General features: G+C 39.7%; 1 protein-coding gene across 4 annotated transcripts in view; it reads left to right on the plus strand.

Moving 5' to 3' along the window:
- Position 1: 1 nt before the first annotated feature.
- ZCCHC2 (zinc finger CCHC-type containing 2) overlaps positions 2-25,805 on the plus strand; it is a 45,324-nt gene continuing 19,520 nt past the window's right edge. For 2 of the 4 annotated variants that reach the window (XM_085299587.1, XM_085299588.1), the window contains exons 1-5: positions 2-940; positions 14,281-14,392; positions 17,626-17,702; positions 20,038-20,109; positions 24,702-24,814. In XM_085299587.1, coding sequence (XP_085155713.1) covers positions 2-940; positions 14,281-14,392; positions 17,626-17,702; positions 20,038-20,109; positions 24,702-24,814 — 1,313 coding nt within the window. The remainder of the gene's footprint in view (positions 941-14,280; positions 14,393-17,625; positions 17,703-20,037; positions 20,110-24,701; positions 24,815-25,805) is intronic. The other 2 variants (XM_085299589.1, XM_085299590.1) reach the window with 1 other exon arrangement.

Raw genomic sequence — 25,805 nt, forward strand, 5'->3', positions numbered from 1 at the left:
GATGCTGAAGATGAAGCTGCCCCTGAAGCAGACGAGCCACAAGGCGGCGGCGGCGGTGGAAGAGGCGGCGGCAGCTGCAGGGTTGGGGCTGAAGGAGCCTGGCGGTGCCCTGGACTGTCACCTCCAGCTGCAGCAGGTGCCCCGGGCGCCCACCCGCGGGGGCGCCGCCGCGGGAAGGGGGTGCGGGCTGGAGCGGCCCAGCCAGCTGCATGGCTTGGGGCCGGGGCCTGGRCCGGGGCCTGGCCCGCCGCCGCCTCCCGCCGCCGGTACCGCTCCTGGTGGCGGCGGCGGGCCCGGCGCGGCGGCGGCCCGCACGGACAAGGAGACGGTGTACGAGTGGTTTGGGCTGGTGCTGGGCTCGGCGCAGCGGCTGGAGTTCATGGTGGGGCTGCTGGACCTGTGCAACCCGCTGGAGCTGCGGTTCCTGGGCTCCTGCCTGGAGGACCTGGCCCGCAAGGACTACCACTGCCTCCGCGACTCGGAGGCCAAGGCCAACGGGCTCAGCGACCCCGGGCAGCTCGGCGACTTCCGCGACCCAGCCGTGCGCTCCAAGCTCATCGTCTACCTGGCCCTGCTGGGCTCCGAGAACCGCGAGGCCGCCGGCCGCCTCCACCGCCTCCTGCCCCAGGTGGACTCCATCCTGCAGAGCTGCCCAGCGCGGCGGCCCCAAGCGGGCGCTGCCGAGGAGGAGGGGGCCGAAGAGGAGGACGTGGTGGTGGTGATGGACGGGGCTGGAGAAAATGGCCAGACCGCCCTCCCTGCCGCCCAGGGCCTGGGTTTCGGCGCRCAGGAGGAGCTGCTCTTGCTCTTCACCATGGCCTCGCTGCACCCGGCCTTTTCCTTCCACCAGCGGGTCACCCTGAGGGAGCACCTGGAGCGGCTGCGGAGGGCCTTGTGTGGGGACCAGGAGGAGGAGGCCTTCAGCCGCCACCAAGCCCAGGTAACAGCGTGCCCTGGTCCCTTCCCGCAGCGCCATATCTTCAGGCCGTTTCCTCCTTCTCCCTTCGCCCCCTCCCAATTCTCCAGGAACTCAAGGGGCCTCTTTCCTTCCTCCAAGCCCCCCTCCCCTCCCTGACTGGGATATGGCTTTCCTCATGGCCCATCACAGCTTTCCCCCTTCCCGTGGCAGCGTACCCCCACCTCGGTGTAGAGAGTCCCGCTGGAATTTCACCTTGTGATGTAATAGTGCCCGACTATGACGTCGTAGAGTCGGGGGAGGGGGGGAGGAATGGGGGGAGCTTCTCTTTCCAGCCTGCAGTGCTTTGGTGCGCTACTTTTTGGAGCCTGCGTAGCTGGAGTGCAGGATGCAAGGGCTTCCCAAAGCTTGACTGGCTCCCTTGTAYACTGCAGGCCATTAGAGTAGTTGTAGGATCCAAGATTTGAAGAGTAAAAAAGCGACAGATTGACTGAACTTCTAAAATTATGATAGTACTAGATAGGAAATACACAGGCTTAAGGGTGCTTTCTTCAGTGAGTTAAAACAATGGAATGTGTTGAAGTAATTTTTATGTGGAACCTGCTCTCCCCTAAAAATGAGACTTATCCTTGAACTTGGCAAGGATCAGGGCTATAATCAAGGGTCAGCATCTGTAAGGCTGGTTCTCTGAAAAGCATGTTCTATAAGATGGCTGAAGACCTTTGGGAATAAGTGGTAGTTGTTTTACTAAATGAGCAAATTGAAAGGTTACAAATGGAGCTTCTGTTCAGGGAAAAGCTTAATTTCTGGGTGGCTGTCAGGAAACAGCAAAGTGCATCTTGAAAGCAGTTGTGCCACTTGTTGCTGGAAGGTGACTGTCACAGAGAATGAAAATGAAGACTTTCAGTGAGTGGCACTGAAGTATTCTCATATGCAGCAGCTATATCTAAACTGATGTTTTCCCCCAGTGGCATTCTTTCCTGCYCTTCTGATGAATTTTTCTGTTAAAATTTTGCCCCATATTTGTGCAACCAAGTCATCATCTTGGAGCTCTACAGTTTTTGGTCTATAGATGGCCCCTCATGCAAAGAGGAAGAAAGGGCTTGGAAGATAGATATTTATAATGCAGATAGGCTGTTAAATTGAACACATCAAATTTTCACTGGGTACTTAACAGAAAGAGGCACAAAAAACTTAAGTGTTTTCTTTCAGTTTACCTACAGTCCCATCAAATTCAGCTACTCTTAAAAAAAAAAAAAAAAAAAAAATGTTATCGCATGGCGTGCAATACTAAAGGAATGTCCTATTTCTCTATTTGGTAAAGACAGGACATGCTTTTGAGGACTACACAGAGGAGACAGGAATGAATTTTTAAGACTTCAAATAAGTAAATGCTTGTATCATTCAAAGGCCAAAGCACATTTGGCAGGTCATAAACTAGTGGGTGGATGTTATGGTACTGAAATCATAATGAATGCATAGCACAACTCCAAAAAAAGTGTTTATTTTGGCTCACTAACCTGCACCAAGTCTAGCTATACCAAAATGAATCCTGGAAGTCTCTTAAGGAGTGGGTTGGATGGCAGGAAGTGGTAAGGCTGGACACTGTTCTTGCTGTGTTGAAAGTGCTAATAACTAGAAACATACTTACTGAAACTGGCACATCAATTATAACTGCTCAGTATGTCCCACCAAATGCTTTAGGAGCTGAGACTCGCATGAGGTACTGGAATTGAAGTCTGTTTTGTATAGCATTCTGGCCTCATTTTAAAAGCAGTCTTCCAAGTTGTAGTGGTTTCACTTACTGAGGGAACACTGAGAGACCCAGATCAGCTTGGCTGAACAAACGCATCACATMGTCTACACAGGGCTGAAACTGCATCACTTCTGTAGGCTTTTTTTCTTCATTTCCTAGTGGTTAAATTGTAAATACAGCAGGGCCCCTTCTGAGAAATAATGGCTGACTAGGAGTGGAGGGATTGATGGACTGTKTGTTTTCAGTTCACATTATATGAACTGTGGGACCCTGGCAGATAAAACATTGGAGGGGATGCAGTTAGTGGTGTGGTTGAAAACTTCCCTGGCTAAGTGCAGCTGTGCTGTTAAATTGGACCTAATTTAAAACCCTGCCAGGTGTCCACATGCTTTTTATGCTCCTTTAATCTATGTAATTTAAGTGCCTGCCTTCAGGGCTCTGAGTTTGTGAACTAAAATGGTTTACAAAAACCTCTTAAATTTTTCTTCTACCAGCCTCAGGTAGGAAGGGTTGGGCTCCCTCTTTCATTTTAACCAGCTCTCTGGTCCTATAGCCAGCAACTTTGTAGCACTAGTAACTTYACCTGCCCTTGTGATTTTAGCAGTGCCTTGTGTCCCTCCCAGCAGTGCCCTGRAAGCTACAGGCTCTGCCTGTGTGGACTGTGTCACTGAGGGCCAGACCCATGCTCTTGCGTTGTTACTGTGCCACAGGGTCACACAGGAAGTTTCTGGAGGAGATGGTTCCTGTCACGTTTAGCGTGCGCTGCACCTTTCTCCATGATTCACTCGGCCCCCTCATGAAGGGTGCAAGCTGTGCTCACCCTAAGTAGGGAACTGGATTTTTTTTCCTCCCTGTTTCTGTTCCCTCATTAACAGAGACAGACAGTTTGCAAGGGGTGAAGGCAGAAGAAGCTATCACAGGGAGAGCGGGGGAGGGGAACCCTTAACCGCCAAGATGTCTCTCCCCTTTCCCAGCCTGAGAATAGCGTGTTGGGGGGGGAGGGTGACCTTTCGCTTTGTTTGCGGGGAGGCGCCACGATCGTGGCGCCTCCCCGGTCCGTGAGGGCAGAGCCCCTGCCCGCCGCGAGCCGGTGAGGGGAAGGGAGCAGCTCCCTGGCCAGCCGCGCCGCCGGCCGCCTCCCTGCGCAGAGGTGCGGTGAGTAATGGTCACCGGCGCTTCCCGCCCCCATTCAAGATGGCGGCGGCGCCTGCGCTCCTGGTCACGTGCCCGAAGGGCGGTTCCTTCCCCCTCCCCATTCGGCTGGGGGCGGGGGCAGGCGCCCTGCGTTGCATAACGGAGAGAGTCTCGTTCGTTCGGAACCGACGTAGCGGCGCGGGTGCCCAATCACGCGCCTCTCCGGGGCTCGCCGAGTTTGGAGGGGGGCCCCGACCGTCCAATGGGAGGGCGGCGTGCCGGCGGCTTTGGGCCGGCGACGCCCCGCGCGCGCACGGCCCCGGGGCGGGGCTCACCTGCCTCCTTGCCTGCCGGGGGGTGGCGCGGGCGGCGGCCGTTGGGGGCGTTGGCCGCGTGCGAGGCGCACGGCGCGGTGTGGGCCCGGCCCGGCCCGGCCCGCCGTTAGCCCGTGCCCCGAGGAGCTGCCCCTGCCCCGAGCGCTGGGGAAACCAGCAGAGCCATCACTGAGGAGAGACCGAGCGGTCGCTGCAGGAAGGGCTTACTGCAGACGCGCCCTGGTCGCAGGGAGGCTGCAGCCTGGGCAGTCCGCTGAGCAGAGCCGCTGCTCAGTGAGTGTTGCGCTGAGTAGCTATTAGCTTGGGTCTGGTCTTTCCCTTCCTTATGCGCCCAAGCTTTCTCAGCTCTCATGTCTTCAGACTTTCTGGACTGTCGGAAGATGTTTGCAGACCAAAATATGATGGGTTGTTGGGTATGCTTGTTTACAAAACACGGCCTGCAAAAATTTTAGGCAAGAGAGCTCTTGTACACATTACGCATGAAATGGTATGTGCCTATTGCAAAGGACAGTGATGTGAAATCCGCTTGAACTTATGGAGTTCAGGCCTGGAATTGAACTGGATGGTTTATTTGTCCAATTCAGAGCTTGAATTTCTGAGGGTAAGGACTATGTTACTGCATGTAGTATGTCTAATAAAATGACTTTTTTGAGTTTTCTAGGTGCTGCAATACATAGCTATAAAGAGCATTAGAATTCAAATTTACCACCAGAGAATTTGTCTAATGGCTGGACACCTTGGTTAGCAGAATATCATATTAGTTTAATTTTTCCTGTGATTGGGTGTTGATAATGTTTTTTGGATAGGACTTCTGTCATCCAGTAAGATTCAGCTCACACTGAAGTAGTTTCTTAGTAAAGGGATCTTTTTGATCTCTAATTTTGTTGAGCCCTTAGGAACTTAACATTTCTCAATGATACCTTTTAACAAATTTAGCTGGAACTGGCAGATAGGTTCAAAAGTACCTGGAGAAGAGAGAGCTAGAGTGGGATGAGTGGAAGTAGCATTGCCTTATAATTGTGTAAACTTTGTTTCTTTAGGAAATAGTTCTGAAATACTTCTGTTCACTTACAGTAGAAACACCTGATACTATTTTCAGCTTTTTAAAGGAAGAGATGGTTTATAATAACACTACTTTAAAAAAAGATCATTAGTACTTTGGGCTATGTAGAATATGAATGTTGAATCTAGAGTTGATGTATTMGAATAAACTAGCAGTATTCACATCTGTAGTCATAAAACATAAACTTACTAATGTGCAAAAAGTCTGCTGATATCTCTACTCTGTATCAGTCTAAGTAACGGAACACTGCTGAATTCTTGTGCTGATTATGTTTGTTTAATAAGTGCACTATCAAAGCAGTTCCTTTTCATTGTCCATCTTGAAGCTGTAACATGAGGATGTTGGGATGCCGAAGGGGATCTGAACATGTGGAAACATAATATGACTTGCATTAGGTGCTGGAAGGTTTAGTCAGGCATGCTTGACAGTAACAGAACTAAGGTTCTATTGAAATAAGCAGTCTCCTGGAGATAATGGTTTGCTAAATAGTATTATAATTAGCTGGCTGGTGGATGCTTTTCAGAGAAAGTCTCTACTTATAAACAAAGGAAGAGTTTCTATTTGAAGAACATTTGGCTTAGTAAGAGTCTATTTATAGGATATTTTGTCTGGAAATTAAAAGAGTACTTTTTGTGATTGATCTTCAGTGACTTGCAGCAGAACAAGGTACTAGAACTTAATTTTAGAATCAAAGAGGTCTGTCTGGGAGAACAAAAATACAGACAGTCCTGTTTTGAAACCGCTGCATACTCATGTGTGTGTCCTTTTAAATATCATAGAGATGAGTATAAGGGAAAGTGCATCAGGAGTCTGACTTAAATAAGAGACAAATATAAAAATGTTATTTTATTGTTTGCAAACATGTTTTAGATGCTGATGCGCTCCAGGAAAATACTGAAGTTGTATATGCTATTTTACATACAGAGATACAAAGTGTTCTGACTCTTTCAGTGATCTGAACACCCTTGTCCCAGAACAGGAATTTCTCCAGCTGCAAACTGGAGTTGAGGATTTCCAGAAACCTTTTTGGGAGTCTTCTGGAAAAGAAATCAAAACTAGATAAAATACAGTGCCTAGAAGGAAATAACTCTGTCTAAATCTGTGCTCCAGGAAACTGCAGAGTGAAAACTCTCACTTCTTTCAGTTGTTCTGGATATTCAGCTCTAATTATGAGGTATTATGGCAAGCAAAGACAAAGTTCGTAGTCTTGCCTGAGTCTCTTTTTACAAGAGTTAATCAGCTTCTTACTGTTTCCCATTTCAGTTTCTTTTACCTTGTCTTAAATAAGCAGAGGCAATCCCAAACAAGGCAATGGCATCATAATTCCTGGACTTATCTTATGGATGTTAAGCTATGGCTGGGTTTTCAGTGTTACCCAGTGTTACTTACTTTTGGATAGCAAGATCTCACTGGGCTTGGAGAACTGAAGGTTCTAAAATTTTTTTTCTAAAGAATTGAAGAAGATGAGGGCAACAGCAGTAAGCTGTCTATATCTGTAAGACGACTAAAATCTATAGTATTCCCTCTACTTAAATCTCTGTCACTTCGATTGTTTACCATATCAGTGTATAGCCATAGCTAGACATAGCATTGCAGAATACACTTAGTTCTTCATTAATTGTAATTAATAATGAAATATCTGCACTTCATCCAATATTAGATGAATTTCTGTGGTATCTTCCAAGTCTTAGGAGCTTATACTATTAGAAACAAAAGCTTGTAGAGGACAGGCTAAGMGATCTGGCTGAGAACTGCATTCCTTCATGATCTTCTTGCCTTTCCTCAGCCTCTTAATCTTGTCCGTTTGGGGAGGAGAAGGTAAAAACACTGGGCTCTTAACTGTGAAAGAGGATTTAATGTCTTGGGAAGAGTCTTAAGAGTTAGATAAGAAAATGACAGATTTTCTGTTGTTCAGAATTGCCATACATAAAAGAATACTTTTAAAGTATGCTATTTAGACCTTTGAATTCAAGGATTGGACAAAATGCCATATTATCCTCTGCCAGTAGTTAGCAGTAGGTACAAAGGCATTGTCTTTTCTCTACTGCTAGTGCGAATTCTTACCCAGGAAACGTTTTTTAAATCTTTCAGTCACTCTACAGTGTTGTAACAATATTTTGTGCACATCAATCTGAACATCCTAGTAACTTTATCCTTATGCGCGGAATAGACAATGATAACACTTTAACGATGCTGAAGTTATACAAAGTTGCTGGATTAGTAACAAATGGGAAAGTATTAACATGAGCTGAACTGCTGCCTTACTGGCTTTAGCTTCAAATTCTCTACTTCTGTTATGGGCTAGCTAGGTTGGGCTAGCTAGCTTGAGCTGACACTTGCTTTTTAAGTTCAGCTAAAAATTTGTATGCAGATGGAACTTAAAGCATTTCCATGTCTCCTGTAATGCTGTAAATCATTGTGGTAGCTGATGTGTCAGGGTCTTGAAAAGGCATTCGCAGGTCATGTTGAAATTAATAGTGCTACATTAGAGATTGGTATACCTTTTGCCTCAAAATTTTTGTGGTTTCACAGTGCCATAGGTTGGTAAATAGGTAATTACTGAAGCTTTCATCTGATACGTGTTTCCTCTCTAAAGCAACTGCTGTTTTTTCAAGATTTCAGTCTCCCTCACAGTGTGTGTTGCTGCTCTTTATAGGTGAGATCTTAGCATAGTTTTACTGAACAAATGTGCCTTAAAGTACTCCTGGGCAACTATTGCTTTCTCTGTATGTAGTCCTGTTGACTAGACAGGAGTTAATAGRCAGTTTTACATTATCCATTTGAACCATAAATCTGGATTTTCCTTGATAAAGTTTGTTGGAGGAGAGGGATTGAGCAGTGGTGGCCTTTATGCCATGCATTTCATCATCTGACAATACATACTTGTTTGTATAGTGGAGTTTTTCCATGAGTTTCCAAAGTGCAAGTCTCTGATTTTGCCAGTCTTTGACACTATGAAAATTGAGTAAAGCCAAAAGTCTTGCACTGTAGAGCTGCAAGATTTATTCACAGGATTTTATGTGGACTAAGCATTATTATTCTGGAATTTGCTTCTGCCTGTGAAAAGATAAGTTAATAAGAAAGCATTTAAGTTGTTTGTTTGCTGTGGCTAGAAGAAAGATCATTTTATATATCTTTGTGATGTTAGATCTTGAGGCTGATTCTGTCCTTGTAGGACAGCTGTGTCCCACCCAGATCAATAGGACAGTTCATGTAATTGCTTCATTGAAAGCTTGCAACCTGAAGAGTAACTTTCAGCAACAATATCAGTTGAACAATAGCTCTTCAATCCTAACCTTGACTTTGGCAGATTGTCCAAGGCAGCAGTGGATTTCTTGCACAGGAGATAGTCTTGAATCAAGTTTTTAAAAAATTTTTGAAGTGTTGGGGGTCCAGTGTTGCCTTGTATTTTTGCATTTGTGAGTACTAAATGTATGTGTGTGATTTCTATTTAAACATGAGATAGCATGAATATCCCAATATCCAAGCAACAGCAAGAATCACTAAGTGATAGTATGGTCATGTAGCTCTGCGCAGTGTGGAGTAAGCCCTCTTCTTGCTGCCTTCGTCATCAGGAAAGAGTTCAGCAGCACACAAGTGCATGTGCCGTTTCAGCTGACTGTTGCTTCTTAATAGCTGATACTTAGCTTTTGTAAGCTGTTGCATAGTTGTGAAGCAGTAAGGAGTGGTGAGTTGTAAAGGATGGGTTTGAGCAAATCTTGTGTTGATCCTAAATCTGGCACCAGATCTATTAATGATTATTCTCTCATTCCTCAAATTCCTCTAAGGTATGGATGCTGCAGTTGATCAAATGTCATGAGTTACATCTTGGTACTTCAAAGATTACTTCTTTCTTTGTCAGCTTCTGGTCTTGTTTGTCAATTCTAACTCCTGTATGAATAAATGAATAAATAAACTGTCAATGCTAGATTACATTTATAGAGCATGAAAGGCTAAGAGTGCAATCTCTTAGAGTAGTTTTACTGCAGAAAAATAAGCTTTATATTTTGGTATGTAGAACTAATCAAGCTATCCAACTGCTGTAAGCAGATTTCCCTGAACAGTGTTCATCAGAGCTGATGTGTGAATAGTTCTTTCATAAAAGTGCAGTGCAAACATCAGAACGCTCATGTGTGTCAATTACTCATGACCATTAGGTTATCCAATAGCAGATTTCATTACATATTGCCAGAACAATACCAGCATGACGTGTCTTGTTCAGCTAAATGTTCAAGAATCTGAACATTTGTCATATGTAGATTAGCTGAGATTTACTTGGTTCACATACACTAGTTACACAGAGCAACATCCTTCCTTAGCAGTATGGCTCTCTGTTTGGGTTATTTGGTGCTCTTTTCCCATGAATATAAAGACACTTCAAGTGGTAGGTGTTTTCTTTAGTACATTGCTTGCTTTTAGTCCTTTGAGGAATGATGTCTCAGCTACAGAACTCTGCTCTAGATTGTGAGAGCAGGCAATTTCTAAAGCGCACTTTCACCTTGTTTCACTTTCAAGGAGAAATATAGTTAATCCTCTAGCTAGTCACAGAGATTTATGTGATAATCAAATTAATTATCTGACAACTCATTTGGGGCCACTCTCATTTATTTCTTCTATATTTTAATCATTATCGGCAGAACAATGAACTGCAGGAAATCTTAGATGTGAACGTCTTAGAGTGATGAAGACTTATGTAAGAATTAACTTTATACTTGCAAATGTTGTGTGAATCCAATTTATTCTTTGACAGGAAACATCTTAGTACAATTAGCACTATTCTGCATGACCATCAACAGAAATTCCTTAGCAGCATACCACAGTTTAAAGAGCTTACGTTTTGTGGTGCAACTGGCAGTGGAATAGCTGGTAACATCCAGCTATGTTACTCTTCGTATTTGTTGGCCCTCTAGACTGACTAGAGTTCCTCTGCTGACCCTGTTTCCAGACACCTGCACGTTATAGTTGTCCACTCCACAAATATGTGTATATATATATATTAGTCAGTTGAGAGTCAACTAACTAACTTTAAATGTGAAGAATCTTAATGCAGCTTAAGCAGAGGAACTGCAGATGACACAGAAACAACCTTTGTAGACTATAAGCCATGAGATAGTTATGACTGCTCTTACTTTACTACCATCTGCATTCCAGTACGTTATGCGTGTTATCCAAAAAATATACATATATATTTTTGATTTAACATGCTAGGTGAAAAAAATGAATAAATTATAAAAATTTTTATAGTTATGGTGATATATAAAGTTGACCTAAGCCCAAAGATGTCAGGTTTTATTTAAATGCAGATTTGAACCATGTAATTTTTGCACTTAGAGTATTCAAATGTGGATGTAGTTCAGCTCACAGAGAGTGCTATCATAGGTGGAACAGTACCTGTTCTAGTTATAGAAGAAATATTTAGTGCCTCTCTGTCATGAACTGAGCAAAAAATCTCTTTGAAATGATTTTTTTCAAAATGTCTTTAAAAAACTGCTCACAGTTTTTTGACTTCTGAACTAGCAATTATTTATCAATAGATTTATATATTGTAGATTTTTTTTATTAATCAAAACAAATAACCTGACTTTAAATGGAGTGACAAGTGACTTTAAATTGTTTTAAAATCCATTTGGTTTAGCTCAGTTGGTTAGTGCGTGGTGCTGCTAATGCCAAGGTCGTGAGTTCAATCCCGGTATGGGGCTATGCTGAGGGTTGGACTAGATGATCTCCAGAGGTCCCTTCCAACCTCACCATTCTATGATTCTATGATCTGAGAACTTAAAAAAACAAAACAAACAAACAAAAAAAACCTGATTAGATCAGAGTTCCAGCTGTCTCCGTAAAGTGAATGGAGCACTCCCCTTCAGCTCTTCGGATCACAATTTTAGATGTGTAAAAAGACACCTTAGAAAAGCAAAACAAATTTAACAGTCAGAGAGCCTCTGACAAAGTTAATGCAAGTGGCTGTCACCTGTACATGGTATGTATAGAATCAAAGCTCTTTTTGGCCAAATGTTTGCCTGTAGCTTCAGGAAGACTTTGCCAGAGAATTGACAATTTTTTTCCCCTCTAGAAATTTTTGGTTCAGTTCTTTGATTTTTTTTTTTTTTTTTTTTTTTTTTTTTTTTTTTTTGTCAGTTTTTTTTTCAGTTTTATACCAAAATGTGCTAAGGTTGTTAGCTTATTTAGTTTAGGTACAGCCAGTTAATCATAGTGTTAGTGCTTTGTATGGACAACCTTACAGGAGTCACTTTTAACAGGATTACTTTAATACTCAAATACTWACAGCTTTGTGAATAATGCATCACTAGGAGTTAATTTCTAAAAACTCAAGTACTTGGTTTTGATTATGACCAAAGTTGTTATGAAATGGCTGACAAAACAGTATGATATTTGACACAGTAAGAATAGTAAGGAGTTCTCAAAGTAGCTCTCTCCAGCTTGTCTCTGTGGACTTTTTTTTATTAAACTAAATTTGCAAATTTTCTGAAGTAGTTAAAATGCAGTTTCATTGATATACAGCTTTTTTTTTCTTCATTTCAGGTTTGACATTACACTCAGAATTTATTTGAAATTCGAGGTATAATGTGGTACTTTGGTCAGTAAAGGAGTTTGCTGAGGATGCCAACTGAATGACTAGAGATTGGTGCAAATTTTTTTCTGAGGAAGCAAAACATGCTCTATATTTAGAGTTAGATTGATTTGAAACCTGAAATTACTGACACTCTATGTAGAACACAAACCATATACTGAATTAGATGAAATAGCTAAAATGTCTGTCAGTTCCTCAGGCCATCTGTAGTACAGTGCAAAGGCTCATAGATGTTCATCTACTAATTTTTTGATGCTGTTGTTGATGTGACTGATGAAACTTGGATTAACAGCATGCCCAGAACATGCTTGCTGCCTGTATAGTTACGCAGATCCTAAATGAGTTGTATGCGCTGTACTGCTATGGGCTGTCACAGTTTGTACCCAAGATAGATGTTTTAAAAGTGGCTTAGTAAAATCAAACAAGCTGTAGCTGAGATATCTGTCACATCTTAAAAAATTTAAAGAGTAAAAGATTGCAAGGGGGTTTTGAAACTTTTTGACATGTCTATGCATCCCCGTTCTAGCCTGCCTGTTGTGCTAGTCTTGGGTCCTTGGTACAAAACAAGGTAAACGGTCTTGGCTACTGGTTTGTCCCATTACCTTGCATGAGTCCTTCAGGGAAAAAAAATCTCACACTGATATTCTGGTGCTTGTTTCCAGAATCTCATGCTTCTTATGTTTAACTATGATAAGAAGAATACTGTTTGAAGTTTTTACCTTTTTCCTCTATTCATCTTTTAGGAAAGTCTTCCAATGGAGTAATGCTCTTCATCATGAATTAGAGCAGCAGACTTTGAACTATTAATATACATCTCCAAAAAGTGTCAATTTCTCCCAGTTCTTATATAAGAACTACTAGTAAGATAAATATTTTATCTCCTGGTTTTCATGCCGATTGGTTGCTAAGTATTTCTAGTGGACTGACTGCCCCTGACAACACCCCTATATAACTTGCTGTTTTTGAAAGCTTTCCCAAGAAACCTAACTTTTGTTTTCGATTGTCAGYGCTGATTGAAAAGTAGTTTTTCATTGATTTGTAGTGCTATATAGAGAAATGTCTGTATTACCTGTCTAAATATGGGTGATACAGTATCAGTAGTATTATAGCTAATAAACTATTTCCTATCAAAAGGTCAGAGGGGGTGGTTTCTCCAGTCCGTTTGCCTTCTTGTCTCCTCCTTTGCACTTCTCTATCTCTAGAAAGCTTACAGTATTTGTATGTTGATGATATCTGTGTGCTTGCATGTATGTACTAAGCTCATGTTATACTACTTGTTGCAAGTAAAAAGAAGTGCTCCACTTAAAAAGATCAATCCGGAAAGTCACGAGTAACTATTGATATTTCCTAGTTCTTTGTGCATGTTTCTTTTTAAGGTAATATGTAGTTTACTGGGAACATGCAATTGCACTGGCAAGAACAGTTACATCTGAAGTCACTGGAGGTTTTAAAATATTTCTGAGGATTGTTTTTTTTTGTGAGTGTAGGTTTTTGTTTTTTTAATTTGAAATGCAATCATAAAAACATGATTAATGTTTTATCTCAATTGGGGAGAAATTATATCGATCCCAGAACAACTACTTCAAGTTCAATTGCTTTTCTACTAGGTTATAAGAACAAACAAACTAGAAAAATGAATTTTCTTTGAGAGATTCATTGATGTTATGTACTTCTATGACTTTCTGTTCTGTCTCCTTCTGATGCATTGTATTAACACAGTAGTGGGTCTTGGCATTAATTTTGAAGTCTGAATGCAAATGTGGGGGCATTGAGCTTTCATTCTGGTCCTTTTCTGTAGAAGAAATGTTGTTAGTGGCAGCTGCTTGTGTTCTTGGTGTCTAGCTAGCAAGGGATGCATAGATTTGGCTGCTAGGACCGTATGTCATGATAGACTGCCAAAACAGTTTGTTCATAATTTCCTGTATAGAAGAAATTGCAGACTCAATGAAAGTACCTCCAGACAGGAAAAACGGACAGTCCATGCTGAAGTGAACATACTTTACATTACATTGAACTATAGGTGATATTCCTGCACTTGACAAACTTGAATTTAAAGAATAAGCAGGATCTGTGAAGTGCAGGGGCTACCCAAATGAAGATATAGGACATGAATATAATTGGGGAGAATATGTTAGAATTCATTGAGTAGCTTATTTCACAGGTTAAAAATTGAAAGAGTTCATATTAACAGTAAATTAACATTGAGATTCTGAGCTAATAATCTTCAATTATCCACTTTGAGATATCCTAAAGTCCCCTCCCTCCCTTCCTCTTTTTAAAATAAGGTCAATGAACTGTTGGAGCTTATAATTAACATTAAAAAAAAAACAAAGAATAAAATTGCTAATGAGTGCTGCTTGACCACTGTCAAAAACTTCTGTTGTTCTCCAATACAGCACCAAATAAGTTTTTTTTTAAATAATTTTCTTTTAAGAGCAAGCTTTGATAATATATATAAAAGCTTTCTTTTTTTTCCTCTCAATTTAGAATGACTTTTCCCATAGCGACTGCATGTCGAGTAATGAGAACAGTTTGTTAGAACGAACCACAGCACCTCATGATGGACTACCGATGGCTTCCCATAGACCTCAGCGAGAAGGTATGTAGTGTAAAGTTTCTTTTGAAGAATGCTTTGAGGTTTTTTGAAAGTTAATCTCAGCTTGAAGTTGTACAGATTTTACATCTGTCTTAGTGCTCATCCAGATGAGGAACTAAGATGACAGTAAGTGTAATAGCTTCTCTGCTACTTACTTGATCTTTTCTTTAGAATGACTAGTCATTCTAGCTACCTGCTAATGACTGCATGCACTAAAGTTGATTGCAAACTGGCTTCCTCTTGAGAAATGGCATTTGGGAGAAGTCATGAAGGTTTAACAGGACTGTATTAACATTGTTTTGCTTTTTGAAGCAAAATCTAACACGGAGATACTGAAGCATCGAATGGGTTTTGCTGTTTGATTCAATTTTATGATTAGTCTTAAAAAAACAAGAAAAGAAAAAACACATATTAGGAGGTTTTATAGRATTGGTAGCTTGGAAAAATAGAGAAGTCAGTCATCTTTTAGCTCTGTTGGGGAGAATAAGGGCAAATGGAACTCTTCTGTACAATTGCCAGTACAGTTTTGTTTCTTTGAAGAAATGAGCATTATTGAAAACAGATTTGTTCTTACCCTTTATTCTCCCAACAAGACTAGCAAATCACTTCTCTATTCAAAATTAGCCTACGTTATCCTAGACAGTGAAGAGCTTGCAATTTTGGAAAAAACTACTGCTTTTCATTTTGTCTTCATAAATGTCCCTTTGTCTGTACTGTAGAGATTTAATTACACTTCCAAGGCAGGCAATTTGAGTGTTTTAATTCCTTGCAAAATCATATACAAAGATTATGGCAGATTACAGGCAACAAACCAGTTTTAAATCCCTTTACAGAGGTTTAAGTATGAAGTGTTCATATTCATAAATTAGAAACACAAAAGGGAGATCATTGTTAGCAACACTCTTGAATGATGCAAGATAAAGTTGAGTAATTGAATCTAGCAAAGTGCTTAAATTTTTGCTCAGTGTTTATATTACTGTAGGAACAACAGTGAAGGTTCAGAATCATTTTGTGTTATTTGCTATACAAATACATAGCAGAAAGGGAGTCCTTGCTACAGAAAGCTCATCACTGGGTTAGAAACAACAGTTTGTTCTCAGTTCTGATAAAGCTGTTCTTTATAATTCTTAACACTGCTTCCATCACAAGTWTCAGATAGGTATATATGTATGACTTAATCGCACTGAATGTGTGTGTGTGTCAAAATAGATTTAGAGGTGCAAGAGTCCTTACTGGCTTATATATTCCAACATTTCTTCTTGGTCTAGCTGTTCAGAATGTTTAAAATTTGATTATGGAAAGAGTTTTTAAAAAAAACCTGGAACTGTGGATGTGCAGCAACAACACTGTGATTACGTGTTGCACTTATTAAGCTCAGGCATTTAAAAAAAAAAAAAAAAAAAAGCAAACAATGTTGCTAAGGAAGTTAGGAAGTTAAAAGCACTTTATAGGAAAGTTCCTTTATACTTGATGACAAATACATTTAACTTTAGTTTAAAATACAGTCTCTTTAGAAGAGAAGGTTTTCTGTATGTGAATGTTAATGGTGGTAATTAATTTTCACACTTATGCATGTTAAATACATAGATGCAGTGAAATAATGCAACTTTAAAACACTATTATCAGTTCCAATCATGTGAAACAACTTTTTTGTTAACTTAAGAATATTAGCTGATGATATCCATTTTGACACTGGCTATTAAGAAACTTCAGTGAGCTACAACTGGTATTGTATCTTATTTCTTTTTCTAACAGGACATTTATCTACACTAGTCACGTAAAAAAATTAGCTCACTAAACATTTGACTTTTCATGGTATGTGGATGTATGTTATTACCTAGCATCCTTAACTCACCTCAGATTTCTTTGGTTATGGAATAATTAGTTGTCTTTACCTGGGAGGTAAAGAACTGAATGATTTGTTTTTAGCAGTTAAAGGGCTACAGCCAGTGTACACCATTCTAACTCGGTATTTGTCAGCCTTTCTAATAAAGGAATTGAGAGCCATCTAGTACTATGATTAGGCTTATATGCTTGCTTGTTATTCTATTAAGGAGATTGTTAATGCTTAGCACTCATTCTTGGAACTGGTGTGTTCAGATGAGGATTCTGGTTTTATACTTAAACATCTTAAGTGAATTTTCTTGTAGTTACAGTTAAGTTAGATAAGACTGTAATTAGCTAATCTGTAAGAATAAGCTTTTTAACGAACACTCACAGGAGGCTGTACTTCTCAATATATCTCATGTAAAAGTGCAGTTAAATACTGAAAGGAAAATGTGAGCTGTAAGACACCAGAAGTAAAAATAATGTTTCGAAAGAATTGAAAGGAAGCACTGATATGATGCTGGTTTGAGAAAGAACTGTTTTTAGCTAAATTGTTTACATTTCAAGATGAGTTAATGATTGTAAAGGAATAAAAATCTACTGAATTCTTAGGGAAAGAAAGGGGGGGAGTGAAAACCCCATCTCAGCTACATGGTGATTTTTATGAAGCTATTACCTGAACAGTGTTCTGTCCCCAAAGAAAATTCTGGCTGTGAAAGCCTTACTTTGCTCTTTGTTACCAAGTCACAGCTGGAACTTGTCTATTCCTAAATATAGTAGACTATGGGGAAGGAGTGTTAAAGTTCTTTGAAGTACTTGCCTCTCTTTCCAGTTCAATCTAATAATGTTCTCTACAGTACTATTGTAGTAGCTTTCTTCCTCTGTTCTTCCCTTTTCTGTTTGCTAACATTCACTTCTGTCGCCTTCAGGCCTTTCTCAACTGTCGTCTTCCACCTTGATACCTTTCAAAAATTTGGTTCTTCAGTCTTAGTTTGTTCTCACTGATACTTGATGTTTCAGAAACATGGAGATGGAAGACGCTGTCCTGGCTTTCTTGAGCATTTGTTACTTCTTGGAATAAAGACACAAATTAACTTTGTTTAATTGTCTTTTTGCTTGTAGCAATTACAAGGCCTGTTGAATTTATGCAATGTTAGGTGCAAATAAGATCTTGGGTTATGCACAAATTGTCATATTTGTAATGAAATGTTTGTGGTCAGGCCAGAGAAATGCTTTGAGAACATGGCACCCTCTGCCCGCTGCAGTTTGTTATAGGAAGATAGCATGTGAGAAGGAGTGGGGTTTTGTGAGTCAGTAAATAGCATATGGTGATTCTCAGTGTAGCTAGGTAAATAGATGCATTTTGAAAATGCGGTTGTAGCATAAACAGTAAACTGTTTTTCTTTCAGCTGTACACATTGAGAAGATAACCCTGAAAGGAGTACCAAGGAAAAGGGCTGACAAACATTTGGAATACACATTCAAAGTAAGCAAATAACTTCCCGAATGTTAAAGTAAATGTCTTCATGACATCTATGAATTGCACAGATACACAGTTTGTTTTTAAATACCTACCCAGAAGACAATTTTTTATTGCATTAGACTCTTAATAGATTCTTGAAATTATTCGGTAATTCTCTTGGAGTCCTCCTTTTGTATGCAGAGCAGGTGTTTTCTGTAATTGTGGACGTAAGTTGGGGAGATATATAAAGAACCATCTGCAGCCAGATATTTGACATTACTTCAGGAAACTTTACTTTTGGTAATTTGGGACAGGCATTATAAAGAATTCTAGTTGTTTCATTGCTGCTAAACTGGTTGTTTCATTCCTTAAAATGGCATAGGAGTGCAGTTCTTACGTCTGTAGCTGTGTACTGCTTGGAGTCACGTGATTATCTTAGATCCTTCGTGATTGTTTGCCACAAGAAGAGCTCTTGTGGTTTTTAACAAAACTGCTTTTTATTTTTTTAAGAAAAAACAAATAAGCTAAAAATAAGTCAACAAATTTCAAGACCTATCTGGTATATTCTTCATATTTAATAATAGCCAGAGGCAACATATAAGATAATTACGTGAGTGAGTTTTAAAGAAAAATGAAACACTGCTTGCTACTAGTTTGGAAAAGAAGCTTCAAGTACTCAGGTCTGGTATTAAACACTGTAGGTCTTAATAGCTACCAAGGCTGTTGGTAATGATGCTCTGACTGAGTCAAAGTGGCAATGATGTTCTAACTGAGTCAAAGTAGTAATTTTCTTAGCAAGGACTGACTAACCTTATGAGTCATTTGGCAAATAGATGTAAGAGCCTGGTAATATACCAGGCTTGGACATAGAATTAAATCTCAGTGTTTTTTCCTTTCCCCCAAAGACAAAAGTATGTTGTAAATGGAATGTTGTAGCTGGCCACTTGAAGTGGCTCATGGGAGTTATTTGAAAATGCAAACTAAATATGCTATTTTAAGATGAAGATTGATTTGTTGATCCTGTAGCTTGTTGTATCCTCTAAGTGCATGTGGATTACAGAATCTTGTGGTATTATGAGAAGCTTAAAATCAGAGTTGAATTGACACCTCTACTATTCCTAATTTCGAAGTAAAGTATTGACAACTGATATCCTTTTTTTGATCATGCCTTAACCTGAAATGTGCCTAAAATTCTTCACATTTCTTTTGCTGAGGAGAATAATGTGGAATTCAAAGTGTTAAGTTAATTCACCCAAACTTCTGAACTTTACCACAGATCCTTTTACAGAATAATCTGTAAACTTGGTAYTAGGTAAGAAACACTAGTGTTTAAGAGGTTTGTCCAGAATGCCCATATGGTTTATTAATATTAAAATTTAAGTGTCATAATTATTTTGGAAATCTAGTATTAGATTGATTTGACAGTGGTTTTGAATTTCTTTGTTAAAGAGAGAATGTTTGGAGATATTTTGGGAAGCATTTGGGTAAACTTGAAACTCTTCCACATTAGTTCCTTTAGGGAAGAGATTCCTTTTCTCACCTGTATGGCTATATACTCTGCTCCTCTCTGCAGATCACTTTATGCTTTCCCTAGGCACTGTCTATTTAAAGCTATAGCAGCAATCGTACCTTCCTAACTGAGGTCACCAAGAGTAGCAGCTAATTGGCATTTCTAGGGTCTAAATTGAAGGCATTGGTGGTTAACATTATTCTATCAGCTCTTTAGAGTAGATGAATGTTTATAAATTGCCATGTACACTCCCATTAGGCAGGATTTTCCCATGCATGTAATGGGAATCTTAAGCTCAGAGGTGGGCTTAAAGCCAGGCAGTGCTCATCTAACCAAGCTTGCTGCTTTTTTTCYCCCTCAAAATATGCATGTGAAGGTGCTGTTTTACTACCAGCATGTTGTGTCAAAACAGTAAGCTGTTGAGATGTGGATACAAGAATATATCAAAATGTTTTTTCTTGCAATTCCTTAAGTAAGTTGCAGTACTATTTATGAATTGTACCCTGTAGCAGCTTTTATATGACTGCATAAGATTCAAACCCGAGGCAGATGCAATATTTTACAGATAAGATAAAACAAAAAAAATTTTGAGTCTGATAATAACAGGAAGAACTATCCAGCGTATCTGAACCACAGTTCTTTGTTCTGGTGCCTGGGTTTTGGGCTTAACAATGTCTGTTTGATTCAAGTCCTGTAATTATGCAGTCTTCTACCTCACTTCCCTTGGAGTCAGTAAGTAATCATCAGGGACTTCATTCAGAACTATATAATTGTTAAAATCTGCTAACTAATATGATCTTAGGAAAAGAAATATGTAACTTCCCTTATTCTCCTCTCCTCCCTTTTTAGGTAACCTGGTCTGATCTTTCTGTAACATGCGTAACAAAAACACACCAGGAGCTTCAGGAATTCCTGCTCAAAGTATGTATTGAAGTATAAAAATAGTGCTATATACCAGACTTATAACTTCAGAAGTAATATAGGAGAGCTGTGATGTCTGGGATGTAATTGCAGAAACAAAAACATGCTATAGGAGTTCTGTACTTTTGTAATTGTATTAACCATTTAAATCATGTATATTATAGTATTAAATTACAGAAGATGCTGAGCAACTTGACAGGTGAGGTGCAATAGAATGTTTGTGGCTTTTTGCTAGCAGGAGATAGGATTTGGCTCATCTCCAACTGCTTGTGTACCTATGGTTTTAACTGAACTACCATAAAACTGTCAGACAGATTTTTAGTATTACCCACCAAGTTAACATACAGGTACAAGCACTGCTCATTTTCTTGTTGGTGTCCATATTAGAACAATCTGCGGAACACCATTTGTTATTTTTAATCAATGAGCATTACAGTTCTTAATTTTACTGCTGTATTCTTCAGTAGAACAAAGATATATTCATTGTCCTAAAGTGTTAGATTTGAAAAAATCTATCTGTGTATAGACATAAAAATACGTATGAAGACATGTTTGTGTTATATGCATTCGTGTGTATGCTCATATTCTTTCAAGCTTTTGCTTCACAAAACAGGAAATACAGTGTGTAGGCCACATGTAGACTCCAGGTGATGACTTTGAATTGTGTACTTCATTGACAGTGTTTAATATTTTGGGTTCTATCTATTGTGGCAAATTCTGTATCTAAAATCCTTGTTGTTCAGAGCCCTAATAGAGATGTTACAGGCATGTTTTGATAGCATCTGGTGTTCTTACTGCTGTGTTAATTACAAGTGGAAAACATGTTATTTCACAAAGGTCATTGTGTTTTTTACTGTATGAATTACCAATATGTTGTAAAAATAAAGTAAGTGTTAACTTACTGTTTTAATATAGTTGGAATATCTAGTTCCAATAATTCCCAAAGCTTTCTTTGTGAGGGTTTGAATTATGAGTGGAACATCTGGTTGGAGATGGCATGTCCCATAACACAGTATTTGTACCTCTACTACTGAAGATAATCTTGAAAGTGAAGCTGTCATGTCAGCTCCTCACAGCTCTTGGAATGAGTATTGTTGAGGTGCATGCTTACTCTTTTGCTACCTGTAAAGTGGAGATGCATAACAGCCTCAGAAATGGATCTTCCAGTACCTACTTGCTACCAGGAGGAGTAATAGAAAAGAACCTGCCAAACAGGATCCAAAACATACAGTTGCAGAGCTGTCCAGTCTGATTGACTGGCAAGTTTCCAGAAGTGGAATGTTTTGCATGCTGGCTGACTGACTAATTCAACCTCAAGAGCATCTTCATATGTAGAAGATGGAGGGATATGAGAAAGACACCCACAAGCTGCTGCAGGCTTTGTGGAGAACATGTATGGCTGAAAATATTTTTTGGTTTATATTTGTTTGATAACTATAAGAAAAGAAGAAAGAGGGAATTGTTAAGTAAACCAGATTCAAATTTGTATCTTAAAAAATAATGAAAAAGTGAAAGTGTTACTCAGTTCACATACACTTGCATTCTGGCTTTTTATTACCTTTATTCCTGGTCTGTATATTATCATTAGGTAGTATGCTGTATTTTGTAGGGACAGAAAGAATGGTCAAAATACTTGGAAGGACATTCTAAGCTGGCAGGTGGTGCAAAACAACTTCAAAATTGTTTCAGAATAGAAATACTGATGGGAAAAGCTAAGGTAGTACCTGGGATAACTCTGCCTTACTTTTAAAGGGCATCTTTCCTTAGATGATAAGCATAAAAAGCTCCTTGTATGTAGAAAATATTCCATGTGTGTGGAGGGATTAACAGGCTTGAAGTAATAGGGCTGTTTCATTACCTTGGAGTTAAGGCAGTAAGCACCTAATCTTAGATTTGTATTACTCTGAATCTTTGTTAACTACAAAAGGAATTGAATCCCTTTAATGATAGTTTTAACGAAAAAAARTTGTGTCTATTTCTTTAGACAAATTTAGACAAAACACCAAACAGGAAGAAGTTCCAGTGCATCTGTAGTAGCTTTGATTGTTTTGGTTTCTACTACCAAATTCTTCAGTCAGATATTTAGTAGCCCATATTAAAGCCTAAGTGGTCAGTTAAGAAAAGCTGATTAGAGCATTTCTGTCTGATTTTACAGCTAGTATACTTCAGAGGCAATAGCGTACTAACAGTATCTGTCTGGATTCCACAAGTTCATCCTATGTATTTTACCAGGCAACTGCCTGCATTAGACATAGTGTCTGCTTATTAGTAGCAGTTCATTCAGTGAAAGAACTACAGTGCTTTGCTGTTGTACCACTAGCAGTATGTAGAACTCAGCTACCACTCTGGATGCATTTCGGATGCACAAGAGGAAGATGCTGCTCTAGTCTAAATAATTTGAGGAAAAGCATTGCTGCTTTGGCTTTGTTCTTTTAACTGCACCGGTTCTGTTTAGATTTCTTTAGCAAAACAAATAACTAATATCATAAGGTTTTATGTATTCCAATAGATTATTTTGGAAGTTGAAAGTATGAAAAATCTTTGTTCTAGGAAATATTTTTGGTTTAAATACTGGAATGCTCTTTACTAATAGAGAATTTTTCACAATTGCAGAACACGAGGTTGAAAGGGATTTTTGGAGGTCCTAAAGTCTGACCCCCCTGCACCAGCAGGAGCACTTAGAGGGGATTGCCCAGGACTGTGTCCAGATAGCTTTTGAATCTATCCAAGGAAGGATACTCCACCTCTCTGGGCAACCTGTTCCAGTGCTCAGTTACCCTCTCAGTAAAAAAAAAAAAACTAAGTTTTTCTTTATGTTCAGGTTGGACGCTTATTGTGTTTCAGTTTGGGCCCATTGCCTCTTGTCCTATTGCTGAGCAYCACTGAAAAGAAAATGGCCCCATCCTCTTTACAGCCTCCCTTCAGATATTAGAACACCTTGGTAAGATTCCTCTTCCCCCCATCACCACCACCGCCCCAGGCTTCTCTTCTCCAGGCTGAACAGTGCAAACTCTTTCAGCCTGCTCTCATATGAGAGATGCTCCAGCCTCTTCCTCATTCTAGTGGCCCTTTGCTGGACTTGCTCCAGTAGCTCCATGTTTCTCTTGTACTGGGGAGTCCAGAACTGGACACAGCACTCCAGATGTGGCCTCACCAGTAGAGCAGCAGGATCACCTCCCTTGACCTGCTGGCAAAGATCTGCGTAATGCAACCCAGGAGACCAATGATCACCTTTTTCACAAGGGCTCATTGCTGGCTCATGGTCAACTTGCTGTCTACCAGGACCCCCAGGTCCTTCACAGAGCTGCGTCCCAGCAGCCTGTCCTGGAGCATGGGATTATTCCTCCTTAGGTGCAGACCTCTTCCCTTCCCTTTGTTGAACTTCATGAGGTTCTGCTCTGCCCGTCTCTGCAGCCTGTCGAGGTCYGTTGGAATGACAGCACAGCCTTCTGGTGCACCAGCTACTCCTCCCCGTTTGGCATCATCAGCAAACTTGCTGAGAGTGCCCTCTGTCCCTTCTTCCAGGTCACTGATGAATAATTTGAACAGGATTGGACCCAGTCCTGAGCCCCTGGGGGCTCTAYTGCTAGTTATTGGCCTCCAACTAGACTTTGCTCCACTGATGGCAACCCTCTGAGCTCTGCCATTCAGCCAGTTTTCAATCCACCTAACTGTCCACTCACCTAGCTTGCACTTCTTAAGCTTGCCTATGAGGATGTTAGGTGGTATGGTGTCGAAAACCTTACTGAAGACAAGACAGACAACATGCACTGGTGATCAGGATGGTTAAGCATGATTTCGACTTTATAAATGCATGCTGATTATTCCTGATCACCTTCATGTGCTTGGAAATGGTGTCCAAGATGAGCTGTTCCATCTTCCCAGGGATCGAGGTGAGGCTGATTGGCCTGTAGTTCCCTGAGTTGTCCTCCTTGCCCTTTTTTGGAGATAGGAGTGACATTTGCTTGCTCTCTTTTTCCTTCTAAATGAGAATATCAGAAGGCCTCACTTTGTAATACTGACATTAAACAGTCATAATTATTTATGAATTTTTGTTAGAAGTTCAGCATAAATAGGAGCTAGAGAAGGACTTGCTATTGAGTAATCGCAGTATTGCTTACTGAAATCTTGTACATTATTTAACTTGAAATAGTCTCTTTTCGACTGCTGTTTCTTCGAAATAACTTAGTCAAGTTAGGTGATGTGGTGAGTATAGTGGATGCAGTCTTCCCTAGTAATTTTTGCATTATTTTCAGACTTAGTTTCTTTGTGTGAAAGATTTATGAAAATAAATCAAAAAAGGATGTAAATAACTGTGAAAAAGAATGTGATATTGGTCAATTCTTGAATTTTGTTGTTTTAAATAGAATATTAAAGCTTCATAAACCTGAATTTGATTTAAGGATTCACAACAAATTGTTCATCTAGCAAAACTAAATTATGGTTATTTGTTGAATCTTTAGAGCGCAAATTATCTTATTCTAACTGGAATGGTAGAGGTTTTTTTGATACGAAAAGGTATAAAGGTTGGTGAACAAAGATATTCTGAATATGAAGAATGAGTAGTTGACGTGTTTTAACCTTTTTCTCAGCTTCCGAAAGAAGTGTCTTCTGAAGCATTTGACAAGACTATTTTAAGAGCACTAAATCAGGGTTTTCAGAAGAGGGAAGAACGAAGGCATGCTGATCTTGAGCCCATAGTCAGGTAAATATTTTAGCAAAGTACTTGAAATGTATCACCTGAAAAATCATGAAAGTCAAGCTGGGTGACTTCCAGGGATAATGGAAATTCTGCCAGGTAGACACGCTTTCATGAGAGAAACCAGAAGGCAGTGATGAAATAGATACTTAAAACGCTTTCTAAGTTGAGACTCTTCTATTAAAATTCAATGTTGTGCACTTTTTAAAAAGTTATCATACAATTACGAAAATATTTGTACTGAGTCAGTATTATGTGGAAATGTATTTCAGAAAGGGTCCTACATACATTACACAAGAGTGATATATTTTAAAATAAAGCATCTCCAACTGTTTATGTTCCTATTTTAAGGCAAGATAGAGTGAGACACAACATAATTTGGAATAGCTTGAACAGTCGTAATAAAGTATGTTTATAAATTTAATTGCAATTCAGACAGTTGTGAGAAAATGGCAGATAGACCATAAGCTATTATCTAGTGATTAGGATGTGTGCTAGGATATAGGACAAGTAGGTCAAATCGTGCAAGTCAGAAGAGCAGTATGGATTTGGGTGTGCTTCTCTCCATCCTTTTTTTTTTCTTTTGTTTGTTTATTATGAGTGTCTTTTGTTAGATTCATTACTTTTAGCTTAGGTTGTTCAGCCTTGCTCTAAAATACTTAAACTATGGATCAGGTTAAGGAGAGTGTCTCTGGAATTAAGGTACTTGTAATCAGGGACTGCTTTTCAAGTTGCTGATCTGCATACTGCAGGCATTTGAATCAAAGCCTCTCAGACTTTCAGATTTTCTCTCCCAAATTTGCTTTTATTTTGACCAATAATACTATTTCTTCTTTATTGACTTGATTGTCAAGCAAAGCTTGGTCTGTGCAAACAGTTTTGACTAATAAATATTCAGTTCTTAAACTGTGTTTAAATAGAGATTGATCCAAGAGTGCATGTCTGTAAGAGAAGACAAATGTAAAGCCTCACAGCAGAATAATTACAAACCCAAGAG

Source organism: Rhea americana, unplaced genomic scaffold, assembly GCF_003343005.1.
Source record: "Rhea americana isolate MKP2758 unplaced genomic scaffold, rheAme1 scaffold_150, whole genome shotgun sequence".
Classification (NCBI taxonomy): domain Eukaryota; kingdom Metazoa; phylum Chordata; class Aves; order Rheiformes; family Rheidae; genus Rhea; species Rhea americana.